This window comes from Sarcophilus harrisii, chromosome 4 (assembly GCF_902635505.1).
Source record: "Sarcophilus harrisii chromosome 4, mSarHar1.11, whole genome shotgun sequence".
NCBI lineage: Eukaryota > Metazoa > Chordata > Mammalia > Dasyuromorphia > Dasyuridae > Sarcophilus > Sarcophilus harrisii.
In genome coordinates this window covers 263,865,308-263,889,452 of record NC_045429.1, presented here as the reverse complement: position 1 = coordinate 263,889,452, position 24,145 = coordinate 263,865,308, and the positions used below count along the sequence as shown (strand labels likewise).

The window sequence follows — 24,145 nt, the reverse complement described above, 5'->3', positions numbered from 1 at the left end:
TTTGTTAGTGATATATAAGAATGCTGATGACTTATGTGGGTTTATTTTATAACCAGCAACTTTGCTAAAGTTGTGGATTATTTCTAATAACTTTTTAGTAGAATCTCTGGGGTTCTCTAAGTATACCATCATATCATCAGCAAAGAGTGATAATTTGGTTTCCTCATTGCCTATTTTTATTTCTTTAATCTCTTTCTCAGCTCTTATTGCCAAAGCTAGCATTTCTAATACAATATTAAATAGTAACGGTGATAGTGGGCAACCTTGTTTCACTCCTGATCTTACTGGGAATGGTTGCAGTTTGTCTCCATTACATATGATGCTTACTGATGGTTTTAAATAAATGCTACTGATTATTTTAAGGAAAAGTCCATTTATTCTTCTATTCTCAAGTGTTTTTAATAGGAATGGATGTTGGATTTTATCAAATGCTTTTTCTCCATCTATTGAGATGATCATATGGTTTTTGTTAATTTGGTTATTAATATGGCCAATTGTGCTGATAGTTTTCCTAATATTGAACCAGCCCTGCATTCCTGGTATAAATCCTATTTGATCATGGTGAATTATCCTGGGGATGATTTTCTGTAGTCTTTTTGCTAATATTTTATTTAAGATTTTAGCATCAATATTCATTAGGGAGATTGGTCTATAATTTTCTTTCTCTGCTTTCAACCTACTTGGTTTAGGTATCAATACCATGTCTGTGTCATAAAAGGAATTTGGTAGGACTCCTTTATTCCCTATTTTTTCAAATAGTTTATAAAGCATTGGGACTAATTGTTCTTTGAATGTTTGGTAGAATTCACATGTAAATCCATCTGGTCCTGGGGATTTTTTTTTTAGGGAGTTGATTAATAGCTTGTTCTATTTCTTTTTCTGAAATGGGAGTATTTGAGCAATTTACTTCCTCCTCTGAAAATCTGAGAAGCCTATATTTTTGGAAGTAGTCATCCATTTTGTTTACGTTATCAAATTTATTGGCGTAAAGTTGGGCAAAGTAACCCCTTATTATTTCTTTAATTTCCTCTTCATTGTGGAAAATTCTCCCTTTTCATTTTTAAGACTACTAATTTGATTTTCCTCTCTCCTTTTTCTAATCAGATTTACCAAAGGTTTATCAATTTTATTGGTTTTTTCATAAAACCAACTCTTAGTTTTATTTATTAATTCAATAATTTTTTTACTTTCAATATTAATTTCTCCTTTTAAGTTTAGAATTTCAAGTTTAGTAATTGATTGGGGGTTTTTAATTTGGTCTTTTTTTTTTTAACTTTTTCAGTTGCAAGCCCAATTCATTGACCTTCTCTTTCTCTATTTTGTCAAGTAAGCCTCTAAGGATATAAAGTTTCCTCTTATTACCACTTTGGCTGCATCCCACAAGTTTTGGTATGATGTCTCACTGTTGTCATTATCTTGAGTGAGGTTATTAATTTTGTATATAATTTGCTGTTTCACCCAATCATTCTTTAAGATGAGATTATTTAGTTTCCAATTACTTTTTAATTTATTTACACTAACTTTTTGTTGAATGTAGTTTTTATTGCATTATGATCTGAAAAGAAAATATTTACTATTTCTGCCTTCCTGCATTTAATTTTGAGGTCTTTATGTCCTAATATATGGCCAATTTTTGTGTAGGTTCCATGAGCTGCTGAGAAGAAAGTATATTCCTTTCTATCACCATTCAGTTTTGGGGGAGAGGCATTTTGATAAGATGGTATCTGATATTCTGATTGCTTGAGATATGGGGAGAGAGGCATTCTGATATTCTAAAATATAAGATATCAAATATTCTGATTAAGAGGAAGAAAGGGGTGGTTTTGCAGGACTGACCAGAACAATTAGGGAAACTGAGGCAGGATAATTAGGAAAATTGAGTCAAGATAATAAAAGAGAACTGTGGCACAACAATATGTGTAAGTGTAATTGTATTAAACCTACCTTTGACCATTTCATATGAAAGTGAAATTTATGAAATATGTTATTTTCATTTTACTTTGTTTCTAAGTGATCTGGGCAATTTTTACTTAAAATTTTGAAGTATGATCTCTAGACTTTTTAGGGTAGTCTTGCATAGTTTCTTAGATTCTCTCTCCATAATTTATTTTCTAGATCTTCTAGTGCTTTTGATAATTTTTCCTTACATTTTCTTCATTTTTTTTTCAGTCTTTTAATTTTGTATTATTTTTGTCTCATTAAGTCATTCTTCCTGTCCTAAGGTATCACTTCTTACTGTTCTTTCTTCTCTAACTGTGCTGCTTCTTTCATTTTTTTTCCAGGTACTCTTGTTCTCCTTTTGGTCAGGACATTTTTTTTCTCTCAGGCTCTACTTGAATTTGTATTGGAGTTAATCTTTTTTGTATTCATTCCTTTCTCAGTTAATTTCTCAGTGCAATATGTTTCTGCATCATATTTGGCATTTTCTTTTATTTGCTTATATATTCTCATCTCAGTACCTAAGTTTGGAGCTTGTGTTTGAGTCAAACTCTGCACCTACATTCCTTGATGGAATGGGTAAGTTGCTGCTTGTTCTATAGTACTTAAGACTAGGCCCTACTTTTTCTCTACCTTTGGGCATTCCTAAAGTTGTAGGGTTCTCATACTGCTCTGGCTGTATATTACGTTTATGATGTCTCATTTTAGCTCCAGGATACCTCAACCTACAGGGTCACTCTGGACAAAGCAGCTTTATACTTGTCTAGGCTCTTTTTTTTAAAATCATAATTTTCAGGTAGTTCAGTAATTCTTGAATACTCTCCTGGATCTCTTTTCAGGTCAGTTGTTTTTTTCTAATGAGATATTTCACATTTTTCCCCTATGTTTTCATTTGCTTTGATTGTTTTATTGTTTCTTGATGTCTCACATAGTCAATAATTTGTGCATACTTAATGCACAATTTAGGTATGTGCATTTTTTAATATGCACATTTTTAATTTTTAAAGGAATTGTTTTCATTGGGGAATTTTTGTACCTCTTTTTCCCATCTCACCAATTCTATTTTTTAAAGAGTTCTTTTATTCAATGAATTTTTAACATTCTTTCCTTTGACATTTTTGCTTTTTAAGGAATTCTCTTATTTTTATATCTTTTTCCTATTTGGGTCAAATCTACTTTTAAAGGAATTTTTTATTTTACTTTTGTGCTCTTTTACCATTTAGCCAATTGGTTTTTTCATGTATTTTCTTAAGCGTGTGTGTGTGTGTGTGTGTGTGTGTGTGTGTGTGTATGTATGTATGTGCACACATGTGTATGGCTTCTTTACCAAGGTAACTTTTTTCCCATTATTTTCTTGCATCACTTTTATTTCTCTCCCCAGTTTTTCCTCTACTTCTCATATAATTATAAAAATCTTTTTATGAACTCTTCTAAGAATTCTTTATGGGGGTGAGAGGCTGAGGCGACCAGTTGACATTTTTCTTTTGGTTTTGGTTTTGTTGTCTCCTTCTGAGTTTTTGTTATCTCTTTCCTGTCACGTTAGTAACTTTGTATAGTCAAATTCTTTCTCTGTTATTTGCTTATTTTTCTAGACTTTTTTTTTCCTGAGGCAATTGGGGTTAAGTGAGTTGTCTAAAATCACACAGCCAGAAAGTGTTAAATGTTTGAGGCCAGATTTGAACTTCAGGGCTGGTGCTCCTAACCACTGCACTACCCACCTGCCCATTTTTTGACTTTTAGCTATGTTAAAGTTGGGTTCTGCTACTGAGTGGTGGGGGCACAGAGTTCCAAGCTTTAGGTTTTTTGTGCATCCGTTTTCAGAGCTAGTTCTGGGATTCTATTAGTTTTCAGTTCTTCCATGGTATGATCTAAGGAGAGCTGTGCTTACTACTCTCCTGTACTGTGATCTAGTTTGTTATCATAAGCACTCTTTTCTGCCCTCACACTATGAACAATGGTCCTGCTTTCCTGCAGCTTCAAACTTTGGTTTGCTTGGTGCTCTTTTTTTCATCCTAGTACTGTGATCTAGATGGAGGAGAGTGGGCTGTGGAGTAGAGTCCTACATCCAGTGGCAGCAAAAGGCCCATGTAATTGCCCTTTGACCCATTGTCTGACTCCCTTACCATCTGAGAGTGGCAGAGGTACTGGTGCTTTTAATTCTGTCATCTTCAAGGCCTTCTGTTTGTTTGGTGGGACACTTAATCTGTGCTCCATTCTTACCTAAACATTTCTTGTCAACCTTCTTAATTGTTTTCTGCTAGAAAATTTCATCTCATCCTTTTGTGGATTCTGTAAGTTTTAGAATTAATTTTGAAGTATTAGAATTGTTTGGAGAGGAATTTGGGAGAGTTTAGGGGAATTTCTGCCTTTCTCAGCCATCTTGATGTTTCATCACCCTCTGTCACCACCACCGGAAGTGGTATTTACAAATAGGAATACAAAAATATTACTTGGAACAGGATCAAGAGCTCATTGCACATAGAAACATCAAGATTATGTGATGATCAACTGTGTGGACTTGGCTCTTTTCAACAGTGAGATGATTCCAGGCATTGGAATCCCATTAGACTTGTAATGGAAAGGGCCATCTGCATTCAGAGAGAGAACTTGGGAGATTGAATGTGAATTAAAGCATAGTATTTTCACCTTTTGTTGTTTGTTTACTTTTTACTTCCTGTCTTTTTTCCCCTTTTGATCTGATTTTTGTGTACCTTGACGAATAAGGAAATATATTTAGAAGAATTGCTCATGTTTAATCTTTATTGCTTGATGTCTTGAGAGGAGGAGGAGGAGGAAGACAGGAAGAAAAATTTGAAATACAAAGTTTTGCAAAAATGAAGGTTGAAAACTATCTCTACATGTATTTGAAAAATAAAATCCTTTTTTTTTTTTTTTTTTTAAAGAATTACTTAAAGGGAACACAAAAAACTAGTAATTGCAAATTTCTTGGAAAAGAAGGTAAATAGAAAGTATTTATTGAGCCTAAAAGTGAAAAGCAGAATGGCATGGGGGCAGTCTCTATTGAAAGCTTTATAGAGACTTTAAAACTATTATTATACAAGTTAATGCATAACCTGTTTTCTTTGTGGCATTTTTGCTTCAGCAGCTTGAAAGCAAAAGTGGGTGTGTTCACAAAAATGTTTCAAGTGCTAGTAAGTTAATTGTTGTTCCTTCTATTTTTGTTTTTAAAATGTAATATTTTTCTTGCTTCACAGTCATAAATCATGATTAATTGTTTTAATTCTTTTATATTTAAAATATAGTAAATTTTAGTGACAATGACTCGTGTTCATGATCCATTCCCAGAAAAATATATTGTGGCTTATGAGCAAATTTAGCACTTTTTCTAGAAGGATCATTGCGTTTCTGTTTTTAATATTATTTTAAAAGTTATGAAACCATTTCATTATAAGTGGTGGTAGATTATCTGTGCTCAAGATTTTTTTAGTAGTCAAGAACCTACTTACTTTTATTAAATTTATAATTAAATTGAGCAGATGACTTGATGGTTGTCTCATTTTATTATTAGATTTATATAGATTAGTTTTATAGCAAAAAAAGTTTTAAAACATTTGAATGATTTAAAAAAATTAATTTATGTTTAGAGAATCCTAAAATTCAAAATATATTTTGTATATAACATTATTCATTTGAATTTCTATTTTTTAAAACTAGTTTTTTTCCCCAAAATATATGCAAAGATAGTTTTTAACATTCATATTTGCAAAACCTTGTGTTCCAAAATTTTTTTCCCTTATTTCCCTAAACATCAAGTAACCCAATGTAGGTTAAACATATATAAGTATTCTATATGTATTTCACAAATATGCTGCACAAGAAAAATCACATCAAAAAGGGGGGGGAAATGAGAAAACAAAAAGCAAGCAAGCAAACAACAAAAAGGGTGAAAAATACTACATTGTGATCTACATTTAGTCCCCACTGAACTCTCTGGGTGCAGCTGGCTCTTTCCATCACAAGTCTATTGTAGTTAGTCTGAATCACCTCATTGTTAAAAAGAGCCATGTCCGTTAGAATTGATCATTGCATAATCTTGTGACTGTACACAATGTTTTCTTGGTTTTATTTAACTTTATTTAGCATCAGTTCATGCAAGTTTCTCCAGACCTTTCTGAAATCATTTTGCTGATCATTTCTTATAGAAGAACATCATTCCATAATATCCATATACCATAGTTAATCAGCTTTCTCCTCCTGATGGGCATCCACTCAATTTCCAGTTCCTTGTCAATACAAAAAGGGCTGCTACAAACATTTTTGCACATGTGGGTCCTTTTCCCCTTTTTTTTAATCTCTTCATACTAGCATATAGACCCAGTCTGAGATACTGCTGGATAGAAGGGTATGCACAATTTAATAGCCCTTGGGGCATAGTTTCAAATTACTCTTCAGTTCACTACTCCACCAACAGTGTATTAGTGTCCCAATTTTCTTACTTTCCCTCCAAGATTTATTATTTTTTCCTGTAATTTTAGCCCAGCTGAGAGGTATATAAGGTGTCTCAGAGTTGTCTTAAATTTTCATTTCTCTGATCAGTAGTCATTTAGAGCATATTTTCATATGACTAGAAATGGTTTTAATTTCTTAGTTGTCTGTTCATATCCTTTGACCATTTATCAATTTGAGAATTTTTTTTGAATTTTTATTTTTAAAGAAAAAATTAAATAGAAAATTGAATAGAGAATTATTAGTCACCCTTTATGTGTAATGTCGAACTGCTTTGAAGGACTGAATTAGCAATCCCTTTCTCCATACTCTAGTGTCCCTCACACCACATAAACTACTTGAATATGATTTTATTACCAATCTTCTTCTAGATGTATAGGATATTGTTTGGAGCAGGTAACAGTTTCATTTTATGATGTTTTGTCTTCTATTTTTTTTTCGTCACTGCAAGATATTTCTAAGTGTTCAGAGGTGCAGAGGTAATTTGTAAAACTACAGTAAATCAAAAACAGGAATATATAGGCATCCAATTTTTGAGGAGCATTTGAGAAGTTAATTTCATTGCCTTATTCCCATCTCATGCTTTTTAATATATGCATAACAAGAATTTATGCGGATAAAAAAGATAAAATTGGAAAATGTTAGGAATTAGAATTAAAAATAAATTTTATATTCTTTTATGTCGCTTGCAATATAGCATGCATTTTGTTGGTAATATAAAATATTAACTATCATCTCATTCCTGATTTTGTGATTAAGGAGCAGCTTGGTTTTTTTTTTAAACTTGTGTTTCTGTGACCTGCAGGAGCTATATTAATAGATTTTGGAATTGAGAAGTAATACCAGATTACTTTTACTGAGATATGAAAGAATTAGTTTAATAATGGTAGTACTAGAAAATATATACAACTAATTATTTTTTGCCTTTGGAGTTCTTTCCTTAGAGTTCAAACTTGCCCTTTATTCTGGACTTCTTATTTCCTGTCATTTCTTCCACCTACTTATCATAATTTCTGCTGGTGAACTCTATTATCCATGCCAATGCTTCCTCAAAGTTTTAAACTTTATAATTACACAGTCTCAGCAAATCCCAAGGCCTACATCACTTCTTAGAATGAACAAAGATGTTCATATTCTGGATCTCAATAGCCTGTAAATGTTCCATTAGGGATCTCTCTTTCCTCTCTTATCCCTCTCCTCTGGCTTTTCTCTCTCCTTTTCTCCCTCTCCTCTCATCCACCTGTTTTTCTACCCATTTGTCATCTGTCATTTGTCTTTAAATGGGCAGAGATGAGAAATGAATACATACCCAGATATTCAACTTTTTTTTTTTTTTACTATCTTGCACTTTTTTTTAATTAAAGCTTTTTTAATTTTCAAAACATATGCTTAGATAATTTTTAACATTCACCCTTGTACAATCTTATGTTCCAAAGTTTTTTCCCTCCCTTCTCCCCACCTCCTGCCCTCTACGGCAACTAATCCAGTATATGTTAAACACGTGCAGTTCTTTTATACATATTTCCATGATTATCATGCTCAGATATTCAACTTTAGTTGCGAATAAGCCTGGTAGAAATGTCATGTATAGGGAACAGCCAGTGAACCAGTTTGATTTGAACAGTAGGTGATAGGTAAAGGCAACATTAAATAAGTTTGGGAAGCACTAGATAGGGAGCCAACTTGTGGTATTATTTAAATGCCAGGTGAAGAAATTTGTATTTTACCATAGAAGCAATAGGGAGACATACGTTCTTTTGTTTTTGTTTTTTTTTAGTGGTGGTGGTTGTTTTGTTTTAAGCAATCATTGTCAGTTTTGCAACTGGAGAATGGATTGGAAAGAGACTTCTCTCATTCTTAAGTCTAATTAGATTAGAACATTGGTGCTTCTTTTGCCAAAAATAGAAATGTCTAGAGGGGATTAAAATGAAAATTCTAAGAAGAACATAAATCATTGTATCAGAAATTAATTCTTTATTTTGAACAAATAACTCCATTTTGAAAGGAGTCAAGACGTTCCATGTCACCTCTCCATATCTCTTTTAAATTTATCCTTAGTCTCTGGAGCTGGAGGTATCTCAGAAGCCACCAAATCCCAATACTTCATTTTACAGCTGAGAAAACTGAGATCTTGGGAAAGATTGTGATTTATCCAAGGACATTCAAGTTAGTGAGAGGCTCAAACTTTGAACCCATATCTTTTGATTCTAGTAGATCTAGTAGATTTTTCCACTGAATCAGACTATCCATCAAGCAAGCAGTTATCTTAAAGGCCTGTTAACCTCACAGTGTCCAAAAGTAGACACGTTTTCTTTATCCAATCATCTAGGTTTGCAGCCTCATAGTCATCCTTCTTCCTGTGACTATTTTATTATACTTCCAATCAGTTATTAAATATTATGGATTCTTCTGTCCCAGTATTTCTCATTTATTCCCTTTTCTTTCACTTGGCGCCATCCCTTATCATCTGAACTGTTGCAGTAACCTCTTAAATTGGATTTTTGGTTTCTAATTTTTACTGGTACTCTTCTGTTGTCTATCTTCCATATTTCATACAGGTGCCAATTTATAAGCATTTCCTCTAGTGATATCTTTGTCAATTAATTAAATGTGTGAGATGAAATTTTAGAGATTTTTATTAGTGTAACACATCTACATTACTTCCTTCCAATAGGGATCCCTAGTGCATCTGGTAAAAAATGCAAATTTTGAAGCTTAATGACCATTAAAATATGACTAAAACCTAGCCTTACAGGCTTTTTACAGTTGATCAATGAAATATTTATTAAGCCTCACTTATATACCAGGTACTGTGTAGATGCTGGAAATAGAGAAACAAAAATAAAAAATAATCACTGCTTTCAAGGAGCTTACATTCTACTGGTAGGGGAAAAATATGATGTTGAAAGGTAAAGACACTAGCATTTGGGGGATTAGGAACATGTAACACTTTAGTAGAATTTTGAAGGAAGATGGAGAGTTCTTAGAATTATCAGTGAGGTTAGAGTGCAGACATATTCAGATCTATTAGAGGAGTTCTTTTTGTATGAGGAATGGCAAGAAGAATTGGTTGTATTGAAGAATATAGGAAAAAAGTAATATATAATGATGGGATAGAAGAAGATTGTAGCCAAGTTGTGAAGGGATTTGAAAGCTAAGCAGAAGAGATTGTATTTGATCTTAGAGGACTAAAGTATAATGCTTTAGTTGCCAAACTAAGTGATTACATAGATGGTGGTAAAAGGATTTTAGCATTCATACTGAATTTTTAAACACATGTGGGCATGTCAGTGTGAAATAGTCAATAGGCAATTGCTATTGCAGTCCTGGAGCTCTGGAGAAAGGAGACTCAAGCAAGATATAAATTTATTAATCTAATTTAATTAAGATTAAGCCTATGAGATAAAAGGAGGTTACCATTATTCTCCATCATTCTGTTTTAGCTATATTGACTGGCTTTGTTTGCCATTTTCTGAAGCCAACATTTCATTTTATTTGAAACAGTCTCCTTTTAACTCAAAAACTCTAGCTTCCTTTAATGCTTATGTGCTACTACTTTTGGGCTTTCTCCTTTCTCAGATGATTAGGTATATACTTTCCTTTTTTACATGTTAGATCATCCTAGTGAATTGTAAGATCTGTTTTTGTCTTTTTATTAATCTCTCAACAGCTAGTACGATGCTTTTCTCATAGAAGTAAGTGCTCTTTATAGCAAAGAATTGGAAACAAATTAGATGCCCATTGGAAAGTGGCTAAACAAGTTGTTACATGGTTGTAATGAAATTAATATGCTGTACCAGTGATGACTATGACGACTCTATAGAAAGAAGTATGGGAAAAATCATGAAGGTGATGCAAAGTGTGATACAAGCATAGCCAAGGAAATAATATATGAAATGTTTACAACAATGTAAATGAAAGAAACACCAAACATAAAAAAGTAAAAAGTGAATGTTGCAGAACTGCAATAATCTTTAAGAAGAGATATGAGAAGATGTTCATACTCCACTCTTTTTCAGGGATGGGAGGTCAGTCACTATGCAACACTAGATTTATTTATTTTTTTAGTGTATTGATAGGTTTGGTTGACATTTTCTCTCTCATTTTATTTCAAAAAAAAGTATTCTATTGAATGTCTCTTTGGGACAAAGAAGGATATTGGGAGAAATTTCGGTACTGTAAAACAAAAATCAGCCATAAAATTTTGTTTTTTAAAAAAGTAGTAAGTGCTTAATAAATAAATCCTGATTAAATTGAGTAGTTACGCTTTAGATTCTTAGTTTGCATACGAGAAAAACATAACTTATTTTAATTGTGATCACTTTATTGTGGTGGTCTGGAAGAGAATCCTCATTATTTCCAAGGTATGCCTGTAGCTTATAAGAATTACTAAATCAAAACACAAAGACATGATGGGGAAGTGAATAGTTTGCTGAGTCTGGAGTCAGAAAGATCTGAATTCAAATTTATCCTTAGATACTACCTGTGTGACCCCGGGGCAAGTCATTTATTCCTCTTTACCTCAGTTTCCTCATCTATAAAATGAACTGGAGAAGGAAATGGCAAATATCTCCAGTATTTCTGCCAAAAAAAATCCAAAAGTCATGAAGAGTCAGGGACAATAAAAAAGAATTGAATAACATAAAAATAATAAATGATAATAATAAAGAAAATATAAACACGAGAGCACACTGTGTTTAAAAAAAAATGATGCCAATTGGCTTGCTTGCAAACCTTTAGTTTGTTAAAAAACAATTATCTGTGAGGCTCAATAAAGCAAAGCACAATAAAACAAGATATACCTGCACTAATATTTTCTGTTCTAGTCTTCTGGAAAGTAATAGGTACACTTTTAACAGATTTTTTTCTTGATAACCCTGTACTTTTAATTAAAAAAAATTTTTCTTTGTCATACTTTTTAGTTATATGTAAACAGCTTGAATACTTTATTAGTTAAGGTGATGATAAATTAGATGTTTTTAAATATATCTTTTAGTTGTATAACAAAAAGATTCAAAAGAAAACACTGTTCTGTGGTTAGATTTTTGAATATATCTATAACCTGTGTTTTTAATGAAATAGAATCATAGACAAAAATAAAAAATACTCTAGTTGGCAGTATGATATAGATGTTTAATGAGATATTCTTGAAGCTAACTGTACAAGTGTACAAGTTTTGCCTTCTGATACATGGTACTAGCTTTGTGCTCTTGAGCATGTTTTTCAATCTTTTTGAACTACAGACAATTCTCTATGATAAGTTGTTGAGAAGGAGGTCACTCAGATTGGTAGGAATTTTCCTCATCTGGAATTTTTTAGACCGGTTAAATCACAATTCTCTGTCTACCAGAGAGGAAACAGTCTTTGTATCAAGCACAGTAAAATTGGATCCATACAGTGAACATGTACAAAATGTATATTTCTTGAGAGCACCTCTGTTAAGAAGTTGATAACAGGCTTCATCATAGGTCCTCAGGAGGTAAGGTTTGGTCATTGAATTGATCACAGAGTTCTTAAATTTTTCAGAGTTGTTTGTCTTGCCGGTTTTGTGCTTGTATAAATTGTTCTTTGACTTTACATCATTTCACTGTAATTTTTGTATTGTGTATATGTGTATCATATCTTGCTGTGTAATATACCATTCATATACTACAATTTGTTCAGCCATTTCTCAGTTGGTGAGCATCTGCTTAGAATCTAATTTTTTCTGTACTACTTTTTCTTCCTTTATTTTTCTTTTGCAGAACCAGATGTAGTTTGTTTTTTCTTGTAGTTATTACCATCTGCTATTGTCCTTACTTAAAACATCTTATTCCTAGATGTATTCCTTTTAAGTTTTTTTTTTTTTTTAAGTTTCTATATCAAACTTGTTTGTATAATTGGTCAACCCTTTCAGTTATAAAGTTTAGTTAATGCCAACTTTTCCCTACTCTTTCTTGAAAGAATATTAATCATGTAATCAACATGTACATTGTGTGGCATTGCTTTTCCTGTAAATCAAAAATATCTCATAGATTTGTGGATAGCCCTTTTCCTAGTGAATTGGAAATTTATCATAATTAAACTTTCTTTTTATATGCCTTTGCAACTCGTCAATAAGTATTTTTGTTAAATGCTTGCTGTGTACCATGCACTTTGGGAAATCTCTGGGATACAAAGAAAGACAAAAACTGCCCCTTATCTAAAATCTGTGGGAGCTCAAGCTTCTAATTGAGCGAAACAGCATGCAAACAAGTATGCACAAATAAGGTATATAAAAGATAAATTGGTGGAAATCTTTAGAGAAGACACACACAATAAGGAGAACTGGGAATGACTGCTTGCAGAAGGTGAAATTTTAGCTCAGATTTGAAGAAAACTAGGAAAGCCCAAAAGGTCAAGATGGGGGAATGAATGAGGTCCAGCTATTGAAAATGTATCGAGTTGGAAGATGGGAATACTTTGTGGGAGCAAGAGCAAGAAGCCAGTGTCATTGGATCACAGAATGTATGAAAAAAGAGGAATTAAGTTTAAGAAGACTAAGAATTCAGGAAGAGGATAGATTATAAAAAGTGAAACAGAAAATTTTGTATTTGATCCAGGAAGCAATAGGCTTCTGGAGTTTAATGATCAGGAGGTGATATATTGATCATAGGATGATAATTTTGAAGCTGAGTAGAGAGGATAGATTGAAAGTAGGGAGAGACTTGAGTTAGCCTAGTCAGTAGGTCATTGCTTTGTGAGGTGATAAGAGCTGCTTGCATGAAATTGGGATGGTAGAAGGAGAAGAGGGAACTTAATATACAAGAGATATTGCAAAATTAGAATTGACAAGACCTGAAATTTGCTTGTGAAAGAGAAAGTTAAAAAGGGTTGCAGTTTGTGAATTATTATTAATTATTATTATTTTTATATTATTATTGGTTTAGTTTTCTTCAAGCTGTTTCTTGAGGAAGAAATGGAGCTGAAAGACACTTGAAATTCTAATTATGTGTTTTTGAAATGTGCATTATAACATGACTGATTACCTATGTAATATCTTTGATTTTGCTTCTTGGCCCACAAAGTCTAAGATATTTACTATTAGGTCATTCACAGAAAAAGTTTGCTAACTTCTGGGTTAGAACACTGAGCCAGTTCTACTGAGTTAGTTTATAGGGATAATAAATAGACTTAGGGTTTTTTTTTTAAATTTTACTGAAAAACAAAAACAAACAAAACCTCAAACATAAGATAGACTAGTCACAGCATAGTATTTTATCTGGAAAAGAACTGGAGATTTTAGTGGATTACAAACTAGAAATGAATCTGTGGTAAGTGTGTCATGGTAGATAAGAACTTTAATGAATTTTTTGAATTCCTAAAAAGAGGAGCTGAAAAAGAATTGTGAATTAGAAGATTGAGAGTTGGTTTAGGATTTGAGAAGACCAGGATTCATAGCCTGTCATTGTTTTATACTGTCACTAACTTTTCAGTGCTCTATGAAATGATAGGGATGGACCTACATTGGTACATTTGAGAAGCTGCCTAGATTAAGGAAATCACAGTTCCACTTGTGCTTCAGTTTTTTCTCAGTCTCCTAGTGATCTAGAATGAGTAAGGGCTTCTGCCTTGTATCAATCTCTGTTTACACAATCCCCACTAAAGGTTGACTCAGTCCCTTTTGGGAGGGACTCCCAAAGGCTCCATTTTGAATATAGGAGATTAAACTAATCAGACCTCCTGGAAGTTTCTCTTGAAACACGGGCTCACCATGTTTGTTGTGATTCAGAGAGAAGTATGAATCTAAATCTTGAGTTGTTCCAAATGATATCTTTATGTAAATACTGAACTTTATGGAACAGTCAGAATTTACCTATTCCAGGATCTGTTTTCTGGACATTTAGGTTTTGACCCCTCTAATAGGCACCTTCAAGTTTCTGACAGTCTTGTTTGGAATGGAAGGAGGAGCTTTTTAACCCTGTTTGTATTTGATTGTCTCTATCACTGTTGCATTGGAACATGCCTTGAGTTCATTATGGTTGCTTTGCACACAGGCAATCAGAGATTGAGATCAATAGCCTGCCCTTTCGAACCAACCAGATTTTGAGTATAGTTTTTATACTTTTTAAGGAAAAATTAATCTAAATCAAAAGGAGAAAGGACAGAGATATTGGTTACTACCACACCCTATTTATATATAGCACTGCTTTGCCATCTATTATAGATCCCAATACTTGATTTTCATAAACATGACTATATATTGTCCATAGATGGCTAAAATGTATTATTTAGTATACTTTTATTTTAGAAAAATTTCCATTAAAATACTAAAAATGTATCATTTAAATTATAGTTAATAATTTAAATATACTGAAAATAGTATTATCCAGTGGATTTTGATTCTCAATTATTGAGGAAACTTAAATGGAATTGTGCTTTTTCTGAAGGATTCATCATAGGCCATCTAATCTAATACTCTCATTTTACGGTAAGAGAAAAGAGGCCCAGTAAATAACTTGCCCAGTGTTACCCAGTTAGTTGATGCTAGAATAAGGATTAGAAGCTGAATCCCTCTAGTAATCCCTCTAGTAATCTTTTCATTATACCAGATCACATTTTACATCTGCAATTTTCTTTTGTTTTGATAAAATTGAAAACCCAGTAAAATGACTTTGTTGAAAAATATCTTTCAAAATTCAAAATGTTGATTTGGTAATGAGGTGTTTTTTTTTTTTTTCTATTTTATTTCATTAGTTTATTTAATTCCTTTTTCTTATAGCGTCTATAATTCTTAACAAAAAATGCAAAATTGTTTTCAGTATTATTGTTTTTCAAGTTTAACATAGATTTTAAATCTTTAGATGTTGCTTTTGAAACACCACAATTCCCAGTATCTTCAAAAGTATTCTCCTATTAAAAATTTAAATGATACTTAGGAACATCAGATCTTGTGGATAATAAAATAAGAAAATGAGGTTTCTCTCACTTTATATTGTAGCAATGGGGAAGCCATAATGTAAATAACTGCCTGCTGCCCTGCAAATTTCTGTGATTGCTATATTACAGCTGAGTATATTTAGGGTATGGTTAGTGTGTAAAGTAGAAGATTAATTGAAAAACAAGTGGAAGAAATGTGAAGGTGGATCTAGAGGGAGAATAATGAGATAGGGTATCATTTTATGGATAGTGTTCACATTTTTCAAGGCACTGGCACATTGTCCTTTTCATTGTGGTGACAATCTTTTAGCTTTTCCTGAGATTCTAGAAATAGTCATTCTTTGATGTACTCTTGGTCTTTTCTGCAGTTGTGCTACATAAAAGTATTTTTCATAAAGTCATCATTAATATTGTATTAATTAATATTTTATTTTGTATTAGAGAATTTAATAATTTGAAATTTTAATTTTTTTTTCGTTTCCCCTCTTTGTAGGAAATTAAGAGAGAGGTTGAAGCCAAGGATGAAAATTTTCCTTTCAAGCGAGATAAGCCCGGAAACGTAGCCAATCTTGTACAACGCATAAGCACTTATGGACTTCCAGCAGGTGGAATTCAGCCACATCCTCTAACCAAAAATGTTAAGAAGAGTATGTAAAAACTTTCTTCATCTTCTAACATTTTAAAATATTATTTGAATAATTTAATACAGTAGCATTCAGTTTTTTTTTTAATTTAAGAATGATGTGGATCATTTGTAGTTACTCATTTGCTGATTCATTTAAATAGATGTAATCTCCTGTTTTTCTCATCTCCTACTCCTTAGTTTTTCTGTTTTTTTAGGCACTTTTGTATTCTGTTTCATAGTTAATTGAATTTGTTTTAGCATATTGGTAATAATGCTAATTTTAGAATTTTGAAGTCACTGCTATGACTTTGGGCAAGTTTCTGAACCCCTAATTTCCTCATCTATAAAATAGAAATAATAACAGTTTTACCTACAACAAAAGCTATCCGTCCAAATTGCTGTTTTAACAACGATGGTGAGATGCAGCATCTTATTCAGATAGAAGTCTGTTTTGGGAGTCAGGAATATCTCTGTTCAAATATTGCTTCTGATCTGTTAGTTGCATGGTTGTGGGCAAGTGACAGCCTTTTAATGCCCCAGATCACTATCAAAGATTATAAATTGAAGACAGATGGAGTGAATATCTTATACTGATGAAATCACAGTTTATGAATATAACTGGAAAAAAAATTTTCTCTATTCTAAGTTTCTTAAGAGCAGATACATACTTATATCTTTGCATCTGCAGTAGATTCTGCCCAGTAAGTGCTTTTCTATGTATTGGGCACTTAATTATTTTTTGGTTATTCATTAGTCTGAAAATATTCACCATAGTCTCCTTCCTTTCTCCTACTCTTAAGCTATGGATTTTAGAAACTCTAGTCACAAACTTTTAACTATTTTATATTTAACAAACTATTATATCTGCTGCCTATAATTTGTTAAAAAGGATCTGACTAGGTAGTCCATTTAGTATTTCTATTATAACTCACAGTTATCTAAAGTATTTTGAGATGAGAAAATTCTTTTTCCTCCCAAATCTTAGTGGTACTGTGTGCTCTTGAAGTTAAGTCTTAATATGCCCTTTCATTGTTGCTAAGGTATTGACAAGACTTTTGCTAAATAAGTTTTATTTTTAGAGACAAGAATGATAAATTGAATTCTTCAAAAATGAACCTTACCTGCATTAGTGAACATTTGTACCTACTAGGCATTCAGGAGATGCTTGCTATATAAATGAAAGTGGTCAAGAGATCACAATATATTAGTCTAGTAAGTCTAGTAAGTACTAAATTTGTGTAATGTTACCCTTAATTATTATAGAGGATTGAAAGCTATAAAAGAGAAAGCCACAAATAGAAAATTGAATTTTGTATTAGATTTTTTTTTAAATCACTTAAATATTATATTTCATCATAACAAAAAGAATAGTCCTTAAGGCTATTTGTAGTTCAATATGGAGCAAAGTCTACATTGTGCTCCATCTATTATTAACAAAAGTGTAGTTACTTAGATTATTTTATGTTAGAATGTAGTTTAGTAGTAACGTGTGTTGGGTTTTTGCTTTACAGTATATAAAGTATCATATACGTTTATTTTGAATCTCTGACAGGTCTTTGACATATTAGTAAGATAATTGATAGGAAAGTGGTATTTTCATTTTCCTCAAGTGAAAGCTCAAAGACGGTAATATGGCTTGCTAAAGGTCACATGTTAGGTGGTGGAACTTGGTTCAAATGTTTTCTTTTCTCATCAAGCCCCCAAATTAGTGTCCCTTTTCTCATTACTCTGAAACATTACCATAACCATTTTGCAACTTTGACATTTGACTGAGAATGGACCTTTTCTTAAAATGTTTTTAAATGTGTAAAATAAAGCATACAAGAAATTAGAAGTCAATTAAAATGAAGTACAGCTACCAAGATTTTTAAAAACTTGTATCAGTTTTATATATATTATGGGCCACAATTCTGAAAAAAAAATTCTTACAAGGTGTTAAGTCATTGGAATGGATCAGACAATGGTTATCTAATTTAGCATGGTGCTTAATAGTTTTCTAGTTCAGTACATGTACTTAGTACTTAATATAGTTCCACAAGATTCACACCTTTGATAATGGAGTATATAATAGCCAGCAAGGACTGGACGAGATTCATTCCATCTTCGGGCAGGCTCTTGGTGGCTCTCCTGGGGGAACTGAGAGGCTCGGAGCCAGAGCCAGAGAGGACAAACGGACTGGAAGCAGGAGCTCAAGCTCTGGGAGTCAAGGAGAGATAGATTCATTTCCATCTTCATCAGCACCATGACTGGCCTGTCCTCCTGCATTTTCTCCACTGAAACCAAGTCCCCTCTGAAGGCCAGGAGAAAGCTAGCTCTGAGCACCAAACGAAGGAGACAGTAAAGACTTTTGGACCTAACACCTAGCTGTTCTTGTGGTGATTGCTCTACAGAAAAGGCTGGTCCCAAGACCTTCAGAAACCCAGAGAAAATTTACATATATATTTTATTTTATTTTTAAAGACATCAGTATGAAAGCTGTTGTTTCCAAACTTTAATATTAAATTCAATATTCAAAAAAGTGATGAGTAAAAAATATTTTAAAGTTTGTAAAGGTTGTAATACGATATCTGTGATTTCTCTTGGTGCTGAAGTTGCTGCCACAGTGGTTGCCTGCATTCATAATTGAAGGAAATGAAACTAAATTTCAATTAGAAGTTAGTTAAATTAACGATGTAATTTTTTTTTTCTAAATTCACAGATCCTTGGAAAACTTAAATTTCTTAGACTTATTACCCTTTCTCCCTAAGCATTTGATTTGTTTTTCTACTTTGTTCAGAAAATGGAAAGTCATGTTCTTTGTACCCCCAAAAACTTGGGTTTTCTTAGTACCACTTTTTTCTTCTCACTAATAGATTTATCCTTGATCTTCAGCCTCATCCCTTCTGCACTAAGTATGTTTGTCTCCTTTATCTTGAAAATATCTTCCACAGATTCTTTTGTCCTTTCATACTTGGCATTGTCATGTTCTTTACCTTATCAAAATTCCAAAAGAGGAATTTAGGTTTACAGTTTGTCTATATTACTGACTCACTCATCAATTCCCTGATGCTTTCTTATTTCTGTTCCATTACTATACTAAATATGTTTATCACATTCGTTGATCTTTTCTCAACCTCATGACTTCTTTGCAACATTTGATGCAACATTTGATAGAGTTTAATGATTAGAGGATGATAGTCATATTTTCACTTTTTAGGAAGATCATTTTGACAGCTGAGTGGAAGATAGACTGGGAGTGGGGAAAAACTTGAGGCAGAAAGACTAGTTAGCAACCTATTGCAAGTAGTCAGGTGTGAGGTGATGAGAACCTCATCATGGGACATGGGACAGTTGAGAAGAAAGGAGGAGCTTTATATATACAAGACATGTTGCTAAGATATAATTGACAAGACTTGTTAACAGATTGGATATAAGGGGTGAAGAGTCAAAGAGGACATCTTTGATGTGAGCCTGGATTATTGGGAGGATGATGGTACCCTGAATAGTAATAGGGAATTTGGAATGTGGAAAGGGTTTTAGGGGAAAGATTTTTGACTTTAGTTTTGGACATGTGTTTAAGGTGTCTGTTGGACATCTATCCTATGATGTCCAGTAGACAAGTGGAGATGTGAGATTGGAGGTCAGCAGAGAAGTTAGGGCCAAATAAATAGATCAATTTTTTTCAAATTACATGTAAAAATTTTTTGCATATGTTTAAAAAAATTTAAATTTTGAAAATTTTCTCCCTCATTGAGAAGATAAAGCAAGTTTATAGAGATTATACACGTGCAGCTGAGCAAAACAAATTTTTTTTAGCCATGCATAAAAGGATAATTTGATCTGTATTCAGACTCTTATTAGTTATTTCCCTGGAACTAGATAGCATTTTTATTATTAATTGATGTTGTATTACTTAGAATAGTTAAGGCATTCACAATTGATTGTCATATAGTATTGCTATTATAATATGCAATGTTCTCCTGGTTCTTTTCACTTCACTTTGTATCAGTTCATGTAGATCTTTTCAGGTTTTTCTGAAAAGATCCTGCTTGTCATTTCCTATAGCATAGAAGTATTCCATCACAATCATATACCACCACTTCTTATTCCTTAATTGATGGGCATTCTCTCAATTTTCAATTCTTTGCCATCAAAAGAGCTGCTATAAATGGTTTTGTATATATAGTATAAATAGTTTTGTGTATATATATTTATATGTTCTTCTGTCCCCTCTTCCCCCAAGGCTTTTAAAATCTCTTTAGTATTCAGAGCTATTGTTGATATTGCTGTGTTGAACAGTATGTATACCATTTTATAATCCTTTGTTCATAGTTCCAAATTGTTCTCCAGAATGCTTGGATCAGTTTACAGCTCCCCAATAGAGCATTAGAGTCCAGATTTTTCTATAAGCCTTCCAGCATTTACATTTTCTCTTATGTCATATTAATCAATTTGCTAGGTATGAAGTGGTATCTCAGAGCCATAATAATTTATCTCTTTCTAATCAGTAGTGATTTAAAGCATTTTTTCATCATAATGTGATAATTTTGATTTTCTCCATCTGAAAACTTGCCATATATCCTTTGACTATTTATCAATGGGGGAATGACTTACATTCTTATAGATTTGACATATTTTTAAAATGAGACCTTTATCTCTCCCCACTCTCCCACTGTTTTCTGCTTTCCTTCTAATTTTGGGCAGCATAAGTTTTATTTTTGCAAAACCTTTTTTATTTGATGTAATCAAAATTTTTCATTTTAGTTTTTCCTATAATGTATTTTTCTGATATTGTTTGGTTATGATTTTTTTCCTTTACATATCTGACAGGTAAGATATTAAAAGTTCCCCAATTTTACTTATGATATCATTCTTTGTTTCAATCATGAACATATTTTGACTTTATCTCAGTTTATAGTGTGAAATGTTGGTCTATACCTAATTTTTGCCAAACTGCTTTCCAATTTTCTAAGTAATTTTTGTCAAATAGTGAGTCCTTGTGCCGAAGTCTTGGATCTTTATATTTATCACACTAAATTAGTATGTATCATTTGCTGCTGTGTATTGTGTACTAATCTACTGATCCATCATTGCTTTCTTATCCAGTACCAGATTATCTTGATAATTACTTTGTAATACAGTCTGAAACTGTTAAACCAGTTTCCTACCTTTTTCCTCCTATCAATTGCTTTGATATTCTTGACCTTTCCTTCCAATTTCTTTTAAACTCTATGAAATATTTTTTGTTTGATTGTTATTAATGCTAGATTAAATTAATTTAGTTAGAATTGTAATTTTATTATGTTGGCTCACCTTAACTATGAACAATATTTTTCTAATTTTTTAGATCTGACTTTTACTTGTGTGAAAAGTATTTGTAATTGTATTCATATAGTTCCTAGATTTTTTCTTGGCAGGTAGATTACCAAGTATTTTATATTATCTATTGTTATTTTAAACAGAATTTTTCTTTCTGTTTCTTGCTGTCAACTTTGTTGATATAAAAATAGGGATGATTAATTTATGTGGGTTTATTTTATATCCAGTAACTTATTTCTATTAGTTTTCTAGTTAATTCTCTAGGATATTAATCATCATATTACCTCCAAAGAGAGGGATAGTTTTATTTCCTTATTGTCTGTTCTAATTTCTTCAATTTCTTTTTCTTCTCATTGCTGTAGCTAGCATTTCAAGTATAGTATTGAATAGTAGTAGTGATAATGAACATTCTTGTTTTACTCCTGGTTTTATTGGAAAGGCTTTTAGCTTCCCAGATAAATGCTTGCTGTAGGTTTTATATTGCTACTACTTAACTTTTTTTTTTCCCCTGAGGCAATTGGGGTTAAGTGACTTGCCCAAGATCACACAACTAGGAAGTGTTAAGTGACTGAGACCAGATTTGAACTTAGGCCTCCTGACTTCAGGGCTGGTGCTAGATCTATGCACTGTGCCACTTAGCTGCCCCTACTATTTATCATTTTAAGGAAAGCTCATAAATACTTGCTGTAGGTTTTATATAGCTACTACTTATCATTTTAAGGAAAGCTCATTTATTCTTATGCTTTTTAAAATAGTAATGAGTGTTGTATTTTGTCAGAAACCTTTTCTGCATCTATTGAGATAATCATATGATTTTTGTTGTTTGTGTTATTGATATGGTTAATTATGCTGATAGTTTTCCTAAAATTCTATTAGCTCTGCATTTCTGGTATAAGTCCCACTTGGTCATAGGCTATGATCTTTGCTGTAATTTCCTTGCTAGTAAATTGTTGCATAAGTATTCATGAGGAAAATTAGTATGTAGAGAAATTAGTATTTCTTTTGTTTTTGCTCTTCTTGCTCTAGATAATGTGTCATTTTTATTGTAAAAATAATTTGGTAGGACTACTTTTTTGCCTATTTTTTTGCATATAGGTTATGCAGTTTTGGAATTAACTGTTCTTTAAATGTTTGATAGAATTCACTTGTGAATTTGACCCTGAAAATTTTTTCTTAGGGAGTTCACTGATGATTATTCAATTTTTTCTTCTGAGATAGGATTATTTAAATATTTTATTTCATCTTGTTAAGTTGGGTAATTTCTATTTTTGTAATATTCATTTCACTTAGATTGTTAGATTTATTGGCATATAATTATATAATACAATTTCTAATAATTTAATTTTCTATTTATTGATGATGAATTCATCCATTTCAATTTTGATACTCTTTATTTGGTTTTCCTTTTTTTAGAAATCATGTTCTCATGCCAATTTTTGCCTCCATGGTTTTAGGAACCAATTTCTTTTTACTTCCTCCCCTCCCTTCTCTCCCATCTGTAATGAGTATTTCCTTTTCTGCCTAATAAAATCTTCCTTGGCCTTCTAGCTGATGTTCAATTCAACCAATGCATCAACAAGCTTTTATTAAATGCTTACTTTATTCAAGGCATTATATTAAAGGGGGTGTCTGTGTATGTGTGTGTGTGTGGGCAAATAAAAATATAGAAACATATGTAGGGAAAGGAAACATTAGCAGCCCGGATTGGGAGTAGTAAAGGCCTCTTTGAGAATTTGAACTGAGTCTTGAAAAAAGCCAGGATATAGAGGTGAAGAGAAAAAACATTTCAGACATGGGGGGTAGTAGTAGGTAAAGGAGGACATTCAGTGAGGAAGCATAGAGAATGAGTATGATTGAGGTTTGTGATCTAACAATTGTAAGTAGGCCAGTAGAACTTTACTGCAGAATATATAGAGGAGAGTGAGGGATAAATAAGAAGAAATGCTAGGAAAATGATTTTTTAAGTGCCAAATGGAGGAGTTTTTGTTTGAGCTTGGATATATAATAAGAAACCACTAGACTGAGCTTTAAGAGAATTGCTTTGGTGGCTGAAGTGTGGTAATAGTGGAATGGGGACTTGTGGCAGGGAGCCTGACCAAAAAGCTGAAATCTAGCCAAGAGATAATAAGAACTTGCAAGCAGAGTATTGTCTATGTGAGAGGAGTGAAGGGGAGATACATACAAGAAATGTTGCAAATTTCAAATAAGACTTGTTAACAGATTATGTAGTGAGAGTGCAGGTATGAGTTGAAGACATTGAGGTTGTGATCTTGAGTGCTAGGAAGGGAAAAAAGAAGTTTTGGAAAGTCACTGTGGTAAGTGGAATTAATGAAAGTACGTTAGGTAGCATAAATGAATTCTCTTGGTGCAGGGAGGGCCCAGTTGAGAGTATATAACATGAATTTGAGGAGGAGGATTTGGTTTAGATTTTGTCTAGATCTATTCGGTATCATGTCAGTGTCAAGAGCAAAGGTAGTGAATGATAGGATGATTCCAACATTGGGGTTGTGTAAGGCATGATTGGTGACAGGACAAAGAATTTTGAGAAAAGAGAATAGTATAGAGTTAAATTGATTTACTCAGGGGTTGAAATAAGGCAGAATGAAGGAGAGTTTAGCCAGTGCAGGGATGATGGTTCAAAAAGAATTGAGGGATTGGACATAACAGTGAGAGAAGGAACAAGAAGATTAGGGCTTGAAATACAGAAAAGAGGAAATAATAAGAGGTTATAATCAGATGAAGAAATTTCATAGTTCATGACCTTCATGGAAGTCAAACACTTGTGGGTGATAAGATAATGGGTTATGTCCAAATCTTTGTGTAGCTGAGAGGGAATAGAGAGGAGGAGTAAGCTTTGAGAATTTAGTGAATGGAGAAACTGGGAAGTTAAGGTTCTTGAGAAGAATATCCATATGTATT

The 24,145-nt window shown here is 32.6% G+C and overlaps 1 protein-coding gene across 7 annotated transcripts in view; it reads left to right on the top strand.

The window, feature by feature from the left end:
* Positions 1-24,145, top strand: part of CD2AP (CD2 associated protein) — a 179,822-nt gene that overhangs the window by 56,611 nt on the left and 99,066 nt on the right. For all 7 annotated transcript variants that reach the window (XR_004233679.1, XM_031964742.1, XM_031964744.1 and 4 more), the window contains exon 3: positions 15,797-15,950. Coding sequence is in view for 6 of the 7 variants with exons in the window: in XM_031964742.1 (XP_031820602.1) it covers positions 15,797-15,950 (154 nt within the window). In the remaining variant the exon portion in view is untranslated. The remainder of the gene's footprint in view (positions 1-15,796; positions 15,951-24,145) is intronic.